General features: G+C 42.0%; 2 protein-coding genes across 10 annotated transcripts in view; one reads left to right on the top strand and one right to left on the bottom strand.

The window, feature by feature from the left end:
- Nucleotides 1–3093, bottom strand: part of camk2d2 (calcium/calmodulin-dependent protein kinase (CaM kinase) II delta 2) — a 47173-nt gene extending 44080 nt beyond the window's left edge. For 3 of the 8 annotated variants that reach the window (XM_035529687.2, XM_035529690.2, XM_035529689.2), the window contains exons 1-2: nt 2685–3091; nt 188–282 (exon numbers count right to left, since the gene is read on the bottom strand). In XM_035529687.2, coding sequence (XP_035385580.1) covers nt 188–282; nt 2685–2746 — 157 coding nt within the window. In that variant the 5' untranslated portion in view covers nt 2747–3091. Of the gene's footprint in view, nt 1–187; nt 283–2684 lie in introns of all 8 variants that reach the window. The other 5 variants (XM_035529691.2, XM_081714185.1, XM_035529692.2 and 2 more) reach the window with 3 other exon arrangements.
- Nucleotides 3094–13511: 10418 nt separating this feature from the next.
- cxcl8a (chemokine (C-X-C motif) ligand 8a) lies at nt 13512–15862 on the top strand. 2 transcript variants are annotated; one of them, XM_027025968.3, is made up of 4 exons: nt 13512–13678; nt 14029–14161; nt 14335–14421; nt 15180–15862. In XM_027025968.3, exons 1-4 carry the CDS (start codon nt 13621–13623, stop codon nt 15190–15192), a joined length of 291 nt encoding a protein of 96 aa, XP_026881769.3. In that variant the 5' UTR covers nt 13512–13620; the 3' UTR covers nt 15193–15862. The 2 variants fall into 2 exon arrangements, with proteins under 2 accessions (XP_026881769.3, XP_026881768.3); XM_027025967.3 differs by having other exon boundaries at nt 13514–13678; nt 14017–14161; nt 15180–15502.
- The last annotated feature ends 2348 nt before the right edge of the window (nt 15863–18210 follow it).

Raw genomic sequence — 18210 nt, 5'->3', positions numbered from 1 at the left:
TACATACGCATGTGTCCCTAAAATGTATTCCTCACACATCAGTATTACCTTTAAACCTGTGTTATATCAGCACACACCAGTGGATATGTGGCCTTGTGGTGAGTCTCTCTCTCTCTCTCTCTCTCTCTCTCACACACACACACTAACATACACTCATAGTAGGAGATTGGAGTGATGCTCCACCTACCCCTGGCCGATAGCTTCTTGGTGTTGATGATTTTGGCAGCATATTCCTGACCGGACGCAATTTTCACACACCGTCTCACCACAGAGAAGGCCCCCCTGAGAGAGAGAAAGACAACATGGGAAAGTGGGGGTGAGAGTGAGAGAAAGAGAGAGGGGGGAGGGAGGAAGAGAAAGATGGAGAGAGCGGGAGAAAGAGAAAGAGTGAGGGAGAGAGATGGAGAAGGGAAGGGGGAGAAGGAAAGAGAATGACAACATTAGAAAGAGAGAGAGAGAGGGAGAGGGAGATAGAGAGAGAGGGAGGGAGAGAGAAAGACAATATGAGAAAGAGAAAGAGAGTGAGCGGGAGGGAGAGAGAGAGAGAGGGAGAGAGAGGGAGAGGGAGATAGAGAGAGAGGGAGGGAGAGAGAAAGACAATATGAGAAAGAGAAAGAGAGTGAGCGGGAGGGAGAGAGAGAGAGAGAGAGAGAGAGAGAAGGCAGCAGGTGATGATGGAGGCTGGGCTACATACAGCATATGGTGCCAAACTCTTACACAACTCCAGTGTGTGTGTGTGTGTGTGTGTGTGTGTATGTGTGTGTATTTGTGTGACTGTGTATGTGTGTGCTTGCTTTCATATGTATGTTGTTTTGTTATTTATTTTGCTATCCACACACATGCACACACGTATCCCACTCTTCTGTGCCCAACCTCTGTGTGGACTATAGAAGGTTAATTACCAGTCACCTCACAACTCTTCCAAGCAGGTTGTGTGTCTGTACGAGGACAGCGTCAGCCTTCTGTGAGACTGCTGACGTGTGCGTGCCTGTGTGACTACAAGAAGATGCAGCAACACAAGGGTTTGTGTTGTCAGACTGAGACACGCCGTTCACCAGAGTCAGACTGAGACACGCCGTTCACAAGAGTCAGACTGAAACACACCGTTCACCAGTCAGTCTGAGTCACGCCGTTCACCAGTCAGACTGAAACACGCCATTCACCAAAGTCAGACTTAAACACACCGTTCACCAGAGTCAGTCTGAGTCACGCCGTTCACCAGTCTGACTAAACACGCCGTTCACCAGAGTCAGAATGAGACACGCCGTTCACCAGAGTCAGACTGAGACACGCCGTTCACAAGAGTCAGACTGAAACACGCCGTTCACCAGTCAGACTGAAACACGCCATTCACCAAAGTCAGACTTAAACACACCGTTCACCAGAGTCAGTCTGAGTCACGCCGTTCACCAGTCTGACTAAACACGCCGTTCACCAGAGTCAGAATGAGACACGCCGTTCACCAGAGTCAGACTGAAACACACCGTTCACCAGTCAGTCTGAGATACGTCATTTACAAGTCAGACTGAAACACACTGTTCACCAGAGTCAGTCTGAGTCACGCTGTTCACCAATCAGACTGAAACACACCGTTCACCAGAGTCAATCTGAGTCACGCCGTTCGCAAGTCAGACTGAAACATGCCGTTCACCAGTGTCAGACTGAAACACACCGTTCACCAGGGTCAGACTGAGACACACCGTTCACCAGAGTCAGACTGAAACACGCCATTCACCAGAGTCAGTCTGAGACATGGCATTCACAAAAGTCAGACTGAAACACGCCGTTCACCAGAGTCAGTCTGAGTCACGCTGTTCACCAGTCAGACTGAAACACGCCGTTCGCAAGTCAGACTGAAATACGCCGTTTACCAGTGTCAGACTGAAACACACTGTTCATCAGAGTCAGTCTGAGTCACGCCGTTCACCAGTGTCAGACTGAAACACACCGTTCACCAGACTCAGTCTGAGACACGCCGTTCACCAGAGTCAGACAGAGATGTGTTCAGTGGAGTCAGACAGACGGTGTTCAGCAGAGTCCAACAGAGATGGGGTTCAGTGGGGCTCTGAGGTCAATGCTGGATATTTTTTTAAAAGCCCAGGCAGCGTGGGGCTCAAATCCCCCAACAGGCCATGACTCCGACTCAAACAGGTCACGTGATCCAGGGTGGGAAGAGTGGTACTGTCATCCTCGCCTGCCCGACCTTACCCCAAGCCCCCCCCCCCCCCCCCCACACACACACACAAGGAAAGCCAACGCGATAATTAGCTGCGGATGACAGTAGAGGAATGTCCACGCGCTGCTACTGTCGCATTGCCTGAGTGTTTCTGTCCGCCAGGATCAACTCCCTCCCGAGACATTCTGTACACGGAACCGCCCCCAGTCACCTGAAGACCGATAATCGGCTCTCTGTCTGGCTCGGATCTCGGATCACTGAGATCTGAACACACTCGCAGAGCCCACCGCATTACAGAACAGCGAAGTGGCCTCGTTCACATTGCGCATTCCTGTCATCTCAGTAAGCTGGCGCGGTCTGTGCTCGAAAACGAAAAAAAAAAAATGTAAAAAAAAAAAAAAAAGCGTATTACGCATGCACCCAACCCCCACGCGCTATGAATCAAATCGTGCAAACGAGAAAACAATCATACGCGCAAGCTGCAGTCGCGCGACAAAAATGTTCTTACTTTCCGAGCTCCTCGAAAAGCTGATATTCATCTGTGAATCGCGTGCAGATGGTCAGCGCCATTGTGCTGGGAGCGGGCAGTGCGGAGAGGATGCGGAGAGGCGCAGTGACAGTGCCTGCTGCGGCTTCTGTCTCCTCTTCGTCCTGTGCTCCGATAGGGCGGTGGGAGAACTGTAGAGTGGAAGCTCGATTCTGGTTCGGTTAAGGGGACTCGTACTCCGGACGCGGCCTGCAGCGTCAGCTGATGAGATATCTAGGTCTGTGGTCGGATAAAACCGCGAGCAGAAAGCGTGTCCGCGTCCGAGCGTTTCATCAGCTCGTCAGTATGCGCGTTGACGCTGCCGTCGCTGTCGGACGTACTGCGCGGATGGTATCGCTGCGCTTACCGCACCGTGCCTTTCGCTCCCCGCAGCTGTCCCGCCCTCTGCATAACAACACCCCAATCATAACGTATGATGTTCTCTGTTTTAAATGACCAGGATAATAATCACCAGTTTATAATATTACCTCAGAATTTTGTTTGACATATTTTGCTATATTTGTGAGTGCAGATGTATCTTTTTTTTTTTTCTGTGAATAGCTAAAAACACGCGGAACAGTGATATCATAATCACAAAACATTTTTCAGTTTGACACAGGAGGATGGAAACAGCTGTGATGGACTGCTGAGTGAGATCTGAGGAGTGTTCATCTAGTCATTTAGTGGAGTGCAAATCTGGTGGAGTGTTAATGCAGTTACGTGTTGCCTAGCGGAACATTTACCAATTAGAGAGTTAATGTCGTGGTGTTAACAAAGTGGAGTATTAATTTAGTGGAGAGTTAATCTCGTGGTGTTAACACATGGAGTATTAATTTAATGGAGTGTTAATCTCATGGTGTTAACAGCGGAATATTAATTTAGTGGAGTGTTAATTTCGTGGTGTTAATTTAGCGGAGTATTCATTTAGTGGAGAGTTAATCTCGTGTTAACATATGGAGTATTCATTTAATGGAGTGTTAATCCCGTGGTGTTAACGTAGCGGAGTATTAATTTAGTGGAGAGTTAATTTCGTGGTGTTAACATAGCGGAGTATTAATTTAGCAGAGTTTATACTGTGGTAGAAATGGCTCGCGAAACCCATTTCAGTGTTAAGCACTTTGAAATGCTATTGTGTGTGAAACGTACTACGCAGATATCTTGCCTTGGTACTCCGTTATTCGAAAATATAACCCTAGTTACCCGGATCTGAATTAGCTAGAGAAAGCGGTCTGCCCGTTGTTCCTTAATAAGCATGTTTGCACTTTTACCTGCAGATGGCGTTAATGTGTAAATAACGTCAGACTCAGAAACGGAATCAAATTATGCATGAATTCTGCATCACAGCAGATAATATTTGTATAGTTGTTTTAAATTGCTCATCCATCTTTTTTAAAGTTCATAGCAATTTAAAACAAGTATAGAAATATTGTCTACTGTGAGTTGCGCGTACTGAATTTCATGCATAATTATATATATATATATATATATATATATATATATATATATATATATATATATATATATATATATATATATATGCCGAGAATAAGACACACATCACCCACTATATATATATATGAATGCCGAGAATAAGACACACATCACCCACTACCGAGTGTCCTGACTCACAAGTGTATACTACATCAACAAAGATTGCTCAATCCAAAAGCATAAATACGGGTAAACCTACGTTTAAAACTGAAACTAAACTCTTCTTAAACTAACTATGTTTGTCTCCTTAAATAAATTATGACGTTTACAAAGTCCCACGTGTTAGCTATTTCAAGTGTGTCCAAACTCGCAGAATTCCTCTGGAATTTTGTGGGAATTTCCACCGCTTGTTCCTCAGTGGATGAATAACCCTTCTGTCGATAAAGTCCAGGGATTAAAGATTAAATTACGATTCAAGATAAACGGCGCTTCACACTTGAGAGAAACCGACCGTAGTCGGGAATGTGAGCAGACAGTATTACATTCCGCAACCATACGTGAGCTGGCATTTTGTGAGATTCATGCAGGCAGCATTTCTTTAAAGAATGTAACATTTCATTTATGTGAACATAATATCCACACACAAACACTACATATTTGATTTTGGTGCTGTATTAACCAGAAAACTGTATTTGTGGGCACATGTTTTGTCAGCGGAGATACTAGCCAATGTGTCACGCTCGCATACTGTAACGACTCCGTGTTTTCCTGTTCTCGTCTGTCTACGGTTCACTGTCTCCATCTCTAATATATTCCAGCTGTTCCTTGTTTATCTGTCATTATTTTTCCTTATTAAATGCTTCTCCTCTCTTTAACTCTTCGCTGGTCATCCTTATCTTGTCTGTCATGCTCTCCATGTTCGTATTCGCAAGTATTGTTCTATTACCGCGGTCAAGATATCCGTGCTTTAGCGATTCAAGGTCGTCATTCGCGCTTTAAATTCAATGCGCCTATATGCGCGATGTTACGGTATTTCGCAGCTCACCACAATCTAACGTTCCCTAAGCAAAGAGAAACGGAGACTTGGGTATTTTTTTAAAAGAGCTTTGATGAAGACACGTACTTTTAATACATTAAAAGAACAAGATACAGTTTACTTGCATCATTACATTAAACACAACTGGTAATATTTAGACAGCTCAATACGCATTGTGCAAAAATGTTTCTCAGAGGTTTATTATAGCTCTTGACTGCCATCTGAAACAGGGGTTATCACTAGTGAAATGTTACAAATGTGCAAGGCAGGGGAACTCCAGGGCTGAAAAACTCCACTGCCAATTGACTGGTGGAGCTTGTCTATCACCAGATCAAATTTGAAATGTTTCTACTGCACCAGTTTTTAATAAATCTATACTGAAGTCCTTGTATTTGTAATGATGTTTACATGCCAAAGTAATTCAGAGAAAGCATACATGTTTTTCTGAATTTTAACATAATGCAAAAACAGTTGCACTACCACGTGTGTACAGCGTGTACTCATTCATTTAGTCTGATTTTGGGTGTCTATTTAACAAAAATGTCCCATAATGCCAAGATATTTCCTCTACCAGATAATAGTAGTGTGCATTGACTATCAGCAGAATAAGTTGGATTGATAGATTTCATTGTACCGTTTCTTCTTAAACCCATATTAAAAGCATATTACCTTTCGGTGAATTCATGTACTCTTTTTGAATGTGCTGCTTTTGGATATTTATCTCTCAGAAATTTCACAAAATGCTAAGAAAATTCCACTACTGCATAAGAGTAGTGTGCCTTGCCTATCTGCAGTGCTAAATTCGGACACATTTCACAGCCCCAATTCTTCATAAATCCGTTTTAAAATCATACTATCTTGGTGGCAATCGACCTGAACAACACTGTGTTAAATCAAACCAGCCTAGAAGTTCTAGCTAAAGAGTATTTAAACACCTGTGTGTCATGTGCTATTAATCAGAAGTATTTAAACACCTGTGTGCCTTGTGTTATTAATCAGGAGTATTTAAACACGTGTGCCATGTGCTATTGATCAGGAGTATTTAAATACCTGTGTGCCATGTGCTATTGATCAAGAGAATTTAAACAGCACCAGTTTACAGAGGGTACTCTATAAAGCACCAGATTACAGAGGCTACTATAACCACCAGATAATATAGGTTACTATAAACACCATATTATATATGTTACTATAAACCACCAAAATATATAGGTTACTATAACCACCAGATTATGTAGGTTACTATAACCACCAGATTATGTAGGTTACTATAAACCACCAGATTATGTAGGTTACTATAAACCACCAGATTATGTAGGTTACTATAAACCACCAGATTATGTAGGTTACTATAACCACCAGATTATGTAGGTTACTATAAACCACCAGATTATGTAGGTTACTATAAACCACCAGATTATATAGGTTACTATAACCACCAGATTATGTAGGTTACTATAAACACCATATTATATATGTTACTATAAACCACCAGATTATATAGGTTACTATAACCACCAGATTATGTAGGTTACTATAAACCACCAGATTATGTAGGTTACTATAACCACCAGATTATGTAGGTTACTATAAACCACCAGATTATGTAGGTTACTATAAACCACCAGATTATATAGGTTACTATAACCACCAGATTATGTAGGTTACTATAAACACCATATTATATATGTTACTATAAACCACCAGATTATATAGGTTACTATAACCACCAGATTATATAGGATACTATAACCACCAGATTATGTAGGTTACTATAAACCACCAGATTATATAGGATACTCTAAACATCATAAAATGAGCTGCACACTTTGACTGGCCTCTTGTATTCCAACCATGACTCGTGACATTTTCAATTGAATATGTTTGCGTCTCTGAATGAGGTTTTCTCCTTTTCTTCTACGGTAAACTCACTGCATCATGCTATTCCAAAAACTAACAAGAAAAGATAACAGAATATGTCACGGTACGGCCCCTCCCCCTCAATCGTGTGTGTGTGTGTGTGTGTGTGTGTGTGTGTGTGTGTGTGTGTGTGTACTGCCACACCCTCTCGTGTCTTTCACCTGATCCTTGTTGAGTGTAATTGTCATGCGTGTATATAAGTCTTGTGTTGTGTCGTTGATCCAAGTAGTGTGTATGTGTGTTGAGTCATGCATGTTAAATTTAAATTAAAATGTATATTTCTGTTCAATGTGCCCGTCCCCACATCTTGTTTAACTCTCCGAAGTTACAGAAACACCTACAACGGATTCCTGGGAAAGGAAAAAGAAAGGGAAAGAAGGGAAGTCAGTGCGCTCCCACAGCCTGTGCAGCGAAGCCTCCCGTGTTCTTGGGAACTGTCCTGACTCCAGGGAAGGTCCAGGTGTGGAAGCAGGGGAGTCGTACGGAACCACCTGGGAGTTGGACTCCATGGACTCCTGCTATCCAGCGGAGAGACCTTACCTCATCCTGGTCTCGCTTCAAGGAGCCACAAGGAGGGAGGAACCCACTGAACTATTTTGGGGGGGCCCTGTACATGGCCCGGGGTCGGACTTTGCGGAGTCCTATGGAGACCAGCCAGACCATGAGCACCGGCACTCGGAGATGGGTTCTGCTGGGTCCTATGACCCCTGCCTGGACAATCACTACACTGATTATGGAGAGACAGGGGAGTGTAGCAACGTCAGTCTGCGGTCAGACATGGGGTACTATCGTGAGGAGGACACCCCAATGGACGTGGAAAAGGACCCTCATAGGGATCTTCCCTCCCACAGCGATGCCAAAAGCTCTGAGAACGATGAGCCTCCAGCACCCAAGGCTCCGCCTAAGGCTCCACCCAGGGCATGCCACCACAGAGCAAGCAAGCTGCCCCGGGTGGCTAGCAGAAAGGCAATGTTGTCAGAGAAGGATACTCCTCCGCCTAAGGCGAAGAGCCCCAGAGCACATACGCCTATGCCTAAATCTCGTGGAGGCAATAAGGCAGCGGCACCAGTGCCTGCACTGGAACGGGCAACACAGCTGGTGCGCTTCCCGACGTGCATGCGCCAAAACCAGGACAGCCGCCGCTATCCAAGCCAGTGAGGGACAATCCCCCCCAGGCTGGTTGGTCTCCGACCCAGTCAATGACTGGGGGACTGGCTGGAGTTCCTTCTTCCATCCCTGGACTATTGAATGTGTGTGGTGTTGTTCATGTGACTGTCCCCATCACCATGCCTGTCTCAGTTACACTAAATGTACCGGTCACTTTGTTCCCCTTTGTGTCTGAGCCCGTGTCCGTTAGCGTGTCCGTTCCTGTGTCTGTCACCATCCTGGTCCCTGTCCTTCCCCCGCTGTCCTGCTTGCACTGGCCCATGGCAGGTTGTCCGGTCCTCCGGCCTCGCCTTTTGGTGTTGGTCTCGGGGCCGCAACCCGATAGGATGGTGCGCCGGGAGTCATGCCCTTGAGGCGGGGCTCTGTCACAGTATGGCCCCTCCCCCTCAAAAGTGTCTGTGTGTGTGTGTGTGTGTGTGTGTGTGTGTGTGTGTGTGTGTGTGTGTGTGTGTGTGTGTGTCTGTCTGTATTGCCACGTCCTCTCGTGTCATTCATCTGATCCTTGTTGTGTGTAATTGTCATGCGTGTATATAAGTCTCATGTCGTATTGTTGAAGTTGTCGGTGTTTGACCCAAGTAGTGTGTATGTGTGTAAGTCGTGAATGTTAAATTTAAATTGAAACATATGTTTTTGTTCAACGTGCCTCATCCCCGCATCCTGTTTAACTCTCCAAAGTTACAGAATATATATCGTGTCAACTGAGTTCTCACTGTGGTGAAATACATGAGATGCGTAAGAATCCAGGTTATAAAAGTTTCTGACATTGTGACTAATTAGAGATTATTAAAGATTCACTTATAGATAATTCACATATATATTTTAATGTTAGAGTTTTATTTTGCCAACAGTATATGAGGATTTGCAAAATGTATTTTTATATAAAGTATTTCTTTTCCTGAAATGTGAATAATTGCTGAGAAATCTGTAATAGAGTTTTAAATGTGTATTTCCTTTTCAAGAGATTTGCTGTGTTGAAGTTTTATTTTGTATTTTGTTTAGAGTAATGAGAAAGATGGCTAAGCAGTAGTGAAACCTAATACAAAACTCCACCTTTTCATAGCTCCACCTGTTCATAGCTCCACCTGTTCATAGCTCCACCTGTGCAAAACACCACCGGTTCATAGCTCTTGAGTCTCCTGGGACTCTCAGACTCATTCAGACTTGTGCTGACAGGCCTGTGTATCCCACAGCAGCAGCACTACTATGTGTTCTTTCTGTGTGTGTGTGTGTGTGTGTGTGTGTGTGTGTGTGTGTGTGTGTGTGTGTGTGTGTGTGTGTGTGTGTGTGTGTGTGTGTGTGTGTGTGTGTGTGTGTGTGTGTGCATGCGAGTAGACACATATTTGCAGGTTTGTGCATGCGTATGTTAAATTAAAAGGACTAAGGATTTTAGTTTTTGCTGCAATCTGTTCCAGGCTGTCAGCCGACTGATAATCTTGCCTAACACTGTTTTGCAATAACGGATTTTGTGGTTTAGCTGCTGTGCGCAGTTTTTCAACTTCAGCAATCACACACACAGAGTACCAGACCAGCACACACCAGCTCTGATTTGCCATGAGTTTAAGACCTGATATTTGGTCATAGGAAGTGACCCCACACACTTATGTGCATCATAGCATTGCTGATCAGACCTGATTGTTTTGTCTTCAAGCTGATTCATTAGGGAAAATCCGCTTGTCCACTCTTAGGTCCGTATAAGCTGGAGCTGATGGTGTGTGTGTGTGGAATGCATTCTTCTGACCTTACTGATCCCCTTCATAACATGAGACACGCTGATATGGGTTTATACAGACCCAGGAGCTTTGTGCTAACTATGACCAGGAACACTGGAGATTTACGGATGAGGGAGAGGAAAAGAGAGGAGAGGAGAGGAGAGGAGAGGGGGGGAGGTGAGAGGGGACCAGGACTGTGTGCTTCGTGCATTAGGGTGCTAATTGGCAAACAGGAACACGCACACTCTAAATCACACTAACACAAGACTTACAACGGTTGTACTCTCTCATGTTATCTCATGTACATGTTGTTACTCACTCTCACTCGTACACTGCGATCAGAGGATTGCAACAGTCACTGTCCCATTTCCTGTCTGAGGAAAAGTCGTGTGAGTAGATAAAACGTTCTGGTTCCGGAGTGTGTAACACGCTATGATACACAAACACAATGCACTTAAAAATAAGACACGCGCATTTGCTTGAACACACATTTGTCCAGAACACATGGACCCCAGAGCACGTGAACCCTGGAGCATTAAAACATTGCCTTTTCCTCTTTGCTTGAGTTACATATTTATCAGTAGGTGTGTGTGTGTGTGTGTGTGTGTGTGTGTGTGTTAGAAAGAGAAAGGGGGGGAAGAGGGAGACAGGGGGAGAGAGGGAGAGAAAGAGGGAGAGAGAGAGAGAGAGAGAGAGAGAGAGAGAGAGAGAAAGAGAAAGAAAGTAATAAACTCATTTCCGTCAGTTTTACTGTCTGATAAGAAAAAAAAGTGTCTTACTTCCTGATATGTAATATCTCTCCAGGCTCACACAGTCATTATCGTCACATGATGAATTATATCTCTACTCATGTACAGCTCAGCACAGTAAAATGAGTTTTACTTCCTTAATAAAAACCCTAATGCTAATAAATACACACTATAATTTAGATCAATAATGTTCCTCATTCATGGTGCATTATTTATAAATCAATACATGCATTAACTCATAATGTGCTATCATATATGTCTAATTAAAATATTGCATCATTTAAGTCAGACGTGTTTGTGTGTCTGTGTGTGTCTGTCGATACTTCCTCACATGCATGTGTGTGTCTATCTGTGTGTGTGTGTGTCTATCAGTATTTACCCTCGTGTGTGTGTGTGTGTGTGTGTGTGTGTGTGTATTTCCCCTCACACACTGTTCACTGCCCTCTCAGCTAACCAGACTGCTTTCTATTAATTGTTATTATTATTAACTCTCCTCCACCCTCTTCCTAAAGATCAGGTGCTGATCAAAAACTTCCTACATGCTTCAAGGCTGCACTACTGAATTCAGTGTCCTGGCACAACAATTACTGTCCCAACACACTCGTGTTTCAAGAGACTCATCATGAGACACAGAGACTCGTCATGAAACACATCATGACACAGAGACATGTCATGAGGCACATCACGACACAGGGATTCATTGTGAGACACATCACGACACACCTGCCCCTTTCACTGACCCCCCCCCCCCCTACATTTCACATATTGCCACAACCATTCAACAGATGCTCCAAACCCCACACCACTCTTCATCTGGACAGAAAGGACACATCTGTCAGAATGCTGTTTATAGATGTACGGTCAGCATTCAACATCATAATTCTTCAGCACGATTTACTGTACATGATGAACACATGATTTACTGTAGCATCTTTTCCAGCTCCATAGCCAGGAAAGCCCAGTAAAGATTATGTTCTACAGGGGGCAGTAGAGAGCAGCCTGAGCATCACAGCCTGTGAGGACAGCCGAGGAGATCACTGGGGTCTCTCTCCCCTCCATCATGGCACACACTGTCTTTGCAAAGCTCCCAGCATTGTGGCTGATCCCACACACTCTTCTTTCTCTACCATCAGGGAGAGATACTGAAGCCGTCAGGCCCTCACAGCCAGATTGTGTAACAGTGTCTTCCCCCATGTCATCAGACTCCTCAACTCCTGATAGCAAATATTTAACAAATATTGCATCCTATGTACCAAAAATACATTCTCAGATTGGTGTACTGCTAGCTGTTCGCTTGTTGTCCAGAGAGCAGAGTCCCTTGCAGTCTTCATATGCTGAGTGAAGAATATTTAAATGACCACTTACCCTGCTCCTATATTGACTATCTAAACTAGTAATTATTGTAGGGTATTGTTTATTACACTGATGCTGACTAACTAAACTAGTGCTTATTGTAGGGTATTGTTTACTACACTGATGCTGACTAACTAAACTAGTACTTATTGTAGGGTATTGTTTATTACACTGATGTTGACTAAACTAGTAATTATTGTAGGGTATTGTTTATTAAACTGATGCTGACTAACTAAACTAGTGCTTATTGTAGGGTATTGTTTATTACACTGATGTTGACTAAACTAGTAATTATTGTAGGGTATTGTTTATTAAACTGATGCTGACTAACTAAACTAGTGCTTATTGTAGGGTATTGTTTACTACACTGATGTTGACTAACTAAACTAGTACTTATTGTAGGGTATTGTTTATTACACTGATGTTGACTAAACTAGTACTTATTGTAGGGTATTGTTTACTACACTGATGTTGACTAAACTAGTACTTATTGTAGGGTATTGTTTATTACACTGATGCTGACTAACTAAACTAGTGCTTATTGTAGGGTATTGTTTATTACACTGATGTTGACTAAACTAGTACTTATTGTAGGGTATTGTTTATTACACTGATGTTGACTAAACTAGTACTTATTGTAGGGTATTGTTTATTACACTGATGTTGACTAAACTAGTACTTATTGTAGGGTATTGTTTATTACACTGATGCTGACTAACTAAACTAGTGCTTATTGTAGGGTATTGTTTATTACACTGATGTTGACTAAACTAGTGCTTATTGTAGGGTATTGTTTACTACACTGATGTTGACTAAACTAGTACTTATTGTAGGGTATTGTTTATTACACTGATGTTGACTAACAAACTCTAGTACTTATTGCTTTTTACACTAATTGTTGTCTGATATGTATTCTGCACTTCTAGGCATCAGCTTTGATCCCTGTATTTCTACAGTATTATCTACTATACTGGCTAGGATGTATTCTATGAGGAAATGACAAAGCCACTTTACCCACTTTACTCAGTCTCGTGCACTGGTCAGGGTTGCCCTGCATGTTATATATGTTACAGTAGCTGGTCTTGGCCACAGATTTATTTCTGTACTGTAGCGAGGGTTATAGTGATTCTATGGGGTGCTGTCACTCCTCTAATTTCAGATACAATTGTCTGATTATGAAAAAGTCAAAGCAAACTTAACTTTTGCTGAACTGTTAAAACAAAAGCCAGAAACAGGACAGGTGGCCTAATTTGCTACATTTTTGGCCTTAAGCATTTCACCAAGGTTTTCACAAGTTGAGATCAGCATTTTTAGTATTTAAAAATTCCATATTTCCGCCAAAGGGACAATCAGGTGACATCATCAGACTTTCCCTGACTGCAGGATTGTGAAATCCTGTACAAGTCACACCCAGTTTCCAGCTTTAAAATAAGCTCTGCCACCTCTCCTCAGCACAACCCCTCCACAGCAGCATACACAGAACCTCCTGCTACAATCTTATACTCGTTAGCATCTTTATTACTGAAACAGACAGCTCTCATTCAGACTTCAAGATGAAGTGCAGAATCTTCTGTGTGGTTGTGCTTCTGGCCTTCTTCACCGTTAGTGAAGGTAAGTTTAGCGTTAAACATGCACTTTGCCATTTACCATCATGAGATTAAAGTGATTGGGTTATTAGCACTAAGAAATCAGTAATGCATGATAGCTAAGCCTACATAGGCAGACCTGTAGGGGTTAACCCTAACGCTGAAAGGCACCTATCTTGCCTCATCTGACACTGTGAGAAGATGTTTCTGTTGTAGGATTAGACTATAATATTAGGCTAACCTCAATCCTGCAGAGTTTAGCTTTAGAGTGCCCAGTGCTTTTGTACACTTAAACTCTACAGGGTGGTGGATCTCCAGGAGCGAGGTTAGACTTGAACCGAAGTTTTAAAAAAATATGGTCAGTGCATATTGCAGGGATGAGTCTGCGTGGCCTGGGTGTGGAACCACGCTGTCGCTGCAGTGGGACAGAACGTCGCCGCATCGGCAAACTGATCGAGAGCATCGAGCTCTTTCTTCCCAGCCCTCACTGCAAAGATACTGAGATAATGTGAGTACCCATCTGTGAAAGCTTACAGGGTAGGGGTAGTTAGGTACCCAGCTGCCTATGGGCTAGGGCTGGGTTAGGTCTCTATTTTTGATACATTTGATTTGAGAAATGTTTGGTATGAACTGCAGTAAGTTCTCTGTGTCAAAAACGTTTCCTCATATGTCGTGCCACAGAGCCACATTAAAGAGCACCGGACAAGAGATCTGCCTGGACATCACAGCTCCATGGGTGCAGAAGATCGTTGATAAGATTATGGCTAAGTAAGACCCAGACACACACGTGTACAAAAGCAGAGAGAGAGAGAGAGAGAGAGAAAGAGAGAGAGAGAGAGAGAGAGAGAGAGAGAGAGATAGATAGATAGATTGGAATGACAATTCAGTAGAATAAAGTATTTAATCAGTTATTTAAGTCAATAGTTTCATACACAGATTCTTTTATAATTTCTTCCAAAACCTTTAAATGTTTTATTTCATAATTGTAACGGCTGGCCCGAGTGCCGCAGGGCGCGGAGAAAGACGCACACACTTCCTCGGTTTTGGGAAACATTTAATGACGTTTAACGGTGGCACTCACACGTAACATAAACGGTGAACGTGAACACGCATAAACGACTTTACACAGCGTGAATGTTAATACGGAATGAATAAACATCGACGAAAGCTAACATACACTGAAACTAACCACTACATAAGCACGCTACAGCAACAGTGACCAACAAGGAGGCACACACAAACGGGGGTTTAAATGGACAGGACACCGAACCTTGTGCAGGTGTGCGCCATCATGGAGGGCGTGGTTACATAAACAAGCCTGCCCTGCACGTGGCCAGCCGTACCACGTGATTTGGGGGGGGGGGGGGGGGTTTCCGGTGACAATATTGTTTAATATATTTGTTATTTAAGTTGCATTATTTCACATCTTATTGCTAGATAAAATCAGTGATCCCGGTATTTGATAACACATTTTTTACGTTCTGTTTCTTTTGATTGTAAATATGTGTGTTGTGTGTGTTCTGCAGTAAAGCGCCCTGAACATCGCACACTGTATTCTCTCCTGGACCTCTGCTTCTGCTGGGAGACCAGTCAACTCTATCTATCAAAACATCTTTTCTGGCTGGGCCATACGTTATGGACTTTATGGACAGATCTTTACAGACAGAATTTCTGACTGCAACTTTATTATTTATCTCAGTATTTATCTATTTATATGTCGACGTGATATTTATAACAATTGTATTTTTTATTGACTGTATTTTTTTTTTTCTAATTTGTACAAAAATAAAGTGCCTTTTTTAAAATAAAAACAACCATGTGTTGAAAATGGAAAATTAAATTTAACCCTCATCAACACAACGCAACTCTTTTTTGTTCCCTTAATACATCAAAGAGTTGCAGGTTTCTCTTGGCGATGACTATGATTTCTGGGCAGTTCTATAATCTACTGCCCTCTAGCGCTAGAATTGTTCCATGAAAACGGTACCTCGGAATTTAAAACAGTTATGCAGATAAACAAAAGAATTCAGCTGACCTAGTGAAAAAAGAGTCAATATTATTAATAATTAATCATAATTAATCATCATTAATCACTACTAGTCAATCTTAATCATTATTAGTCATTATTAATCATTAATAATTATTAGTCATTACTAATCATTAATCATTATTATTCATTAATCATTATTAATCATTATTAATGTTGTTATTTTGTAGCCTATTCCCTAACCCTCTACTGCCTTAGTGACCTCTACAGGAGAGATGCCATGCAAAAATTCATTGTATCTAAGTTTAAGATTCTATTCTATTGCCTAAAAACCATATTGCCTAAAAACCATTCACAATTTTTCTAGGGTTAGAAATCATCACATTGTTCAAACATGAGCCACAAGAAAGATAGATCAGATTACCGATCCAAACTTTGCAAACTTTGTGGTTTAGGAGAACATGATGGACAAGTAGGTGTGGTCAAATGAGAGATTTCACCCTTTTGACCCATGAGTTAGGGCCTGATATTACCTAAGCATCGTTACTAGAACGACCAGACTCCATTAAACACAGTCACAGACCCTCCAACTTTGCAGGGTGGCTCAGGACAATCCTTTCGGACTTGACTTAGACATGGCCCATTGTTGTAGTTCCAACAATGTTTAATACACTGATGTTGACTAACTAAACTAGTACTTATTGTAGGGTGTTTATTACACTGATGTTAACTAACTAAACTAGTACTTATTGTAGGGTATTGTTTATTACACTGATGTTGACTAACTAAACTAGTACTTATTGTAGGGTATTGTTTATTACACTGATGTTGACTAAACTAGTACTTATTGCAGGGTATTTTTTATTACACTGTTGACTAATTAAACTAGTACTTATTGTAGGGTATTGTTTATTACACTGATGTTGACTAAACTAGTACTTATTATCAGTTACACTGATGTTGTTTGTTAATTATGTTTTCCACTGCTTCAGCAGTGATCCCTGTATTTCCACAGTATTCTAGATCATTGGTATATTGGATTCTAACCTGCTGTACTGGTGAGGTTGTACTCTATGTGTAAATGACAAAACACTTTTGTAAGTCGCTCTGGATAAGAATGTCTGCTAAATACATAAATGTAAATATAAATGCAAAAATAAATGTAAGTGTAAATGCAAAAATAAATGTAAATGTAAATATAAATGTAAATGTAAATATAAATGCTAGTTCTGCTGCACATGTGCTTCACCTTTGGACCTTATAATGCTCTTGGTTTCTTCTGACAGTGAGTTTAAATTGTACTGAAACATTTCCATAGGAAAACCCGCTGTGTGTCCTTGGTAGCAGTGATCTATCAGAAATTGACCAACCTAAGAGGACACTGGCCTTTATGCAGGGAGAACAAGAATTGAGGTGCGAGAACAATGAGAAAATTGAATGTTACATTATATACCGGTGATATACCTTAGACTTTCACAGGTCACACGGAAAATGGGCAAAATTTATATGTATTACTTGTACCATGTACTTTTAATTACAATAACAAAGTGAACTCAATTTGTTTCCACAAGTGAGTGTTTATATGTGCTTGTGCTGCTAACTTTCAGTAGTTTTGTGTCTAGCCAAGCCAAAACAACCAGGTAGTTAAGGTTAGGCTAACCCCAACCCTAACCGTAGCCAAGCCAAAACAACCATGGACCTTAGGGAATGTAGTCACAGAACACCAGGAAATACTTTGGCCACATTTGATCTATTTATACATTTATTTATACATTTTATTTATATTTTATTGATTCTAGATTTTAAAGACATTTGGATAAACCTCAAACAGTTCACTAAATGACAGGTACATTATCACATGTCGTGAATACAAATACATGAAAATGTTTGTGATTGTTTTGATTTGTTGTTGTTTTGTTTTCTGGCAGGGTGGGTCTCCATTTGAGTCCTATATGAAGGGTTTTGTTAGGACTACAGTGAAGGACTCAGATGTACTTTATAGCAACTAAAACACTTCATTTACAAAGAAATCACATCAAAGCCAGGATCCCAAAACCAGGATCTAACCCTAAACCCTAACCGTAAGCCTAACCCTAACCAATACCCTAACCCATACCCTAACCATACCACCCTAACCCTAACCCATACCCTACCTTACCACCCTAACCCTACCACCCTAACCCATACCCTAACCTTAACCCTAACCCATACCTTAACCCATACCTTAACCCTAACCACCCTAACCCATACCTTAACCCATACCTTAACCCTAACCACCCTAACCCATACCCTAACCATACCACCATAACCCGTACCCTAACCCATACCCTGACCCTAACCTTAACCCTAAACCCTAACCCATACCCTGACCTTAACCCTAACCACCCTAACCCATACCCTAACCACCCTAACGCATACCCTGACCCTAAGCTTAACCCTAACCACCCTAACCCATACCCTAACCATAACCCTAACCATACCATCCTAACCCTAACCATAATCACCCTAACCCTAACCCTAACCCTAACCACCCTAACCCTAACACTAAATCTAGGGTAACAGCACTGGAG

Source organism: Electrophorus electricus, chromosome 5, assembly GCF_041902795.1.
Source record: "Electrophorus electricus isolate QZ-2024a chromosome 5, ASM4190279v1, whole genome shotgun sequence".
NCBI lineage: Eukaryota > Metazoa > Chordata > Actinopteri > Gymnotiformes > Gymnotidae > Electrophorus > Electrophorus electricus.
The sequence above is the reverse complement of the archived record's forward strand: the minus strand, read 5'-3'. Positions and strand labels throughout refer to the sequence as shown.

Bases quoted from the DNA above. Each gene is read 5' to 3' on its own strand.
- cxcl8a (XM_027025967.3), top strand. From the start codon at position 13,621: ATGAAGTGCAGAATCTTCTGTGTGGTTGTGCTTCTGGCCTTCTTCACC. The intron at 13,679-14,016 runs GTAAGTTTAGCG...AAATATGGTCAG, and splicing joins CTTCTTCACCGTTAGTGAAG to TGCATATTGCAGGGATGAGT. The intron at 14,162-14,334 runs GTGAGTACCCAT...GTCGTGCCACAG, and splicing joins TGCAAAGATACTGAGATAAT to AGCCACATTAAAGAGCACCG.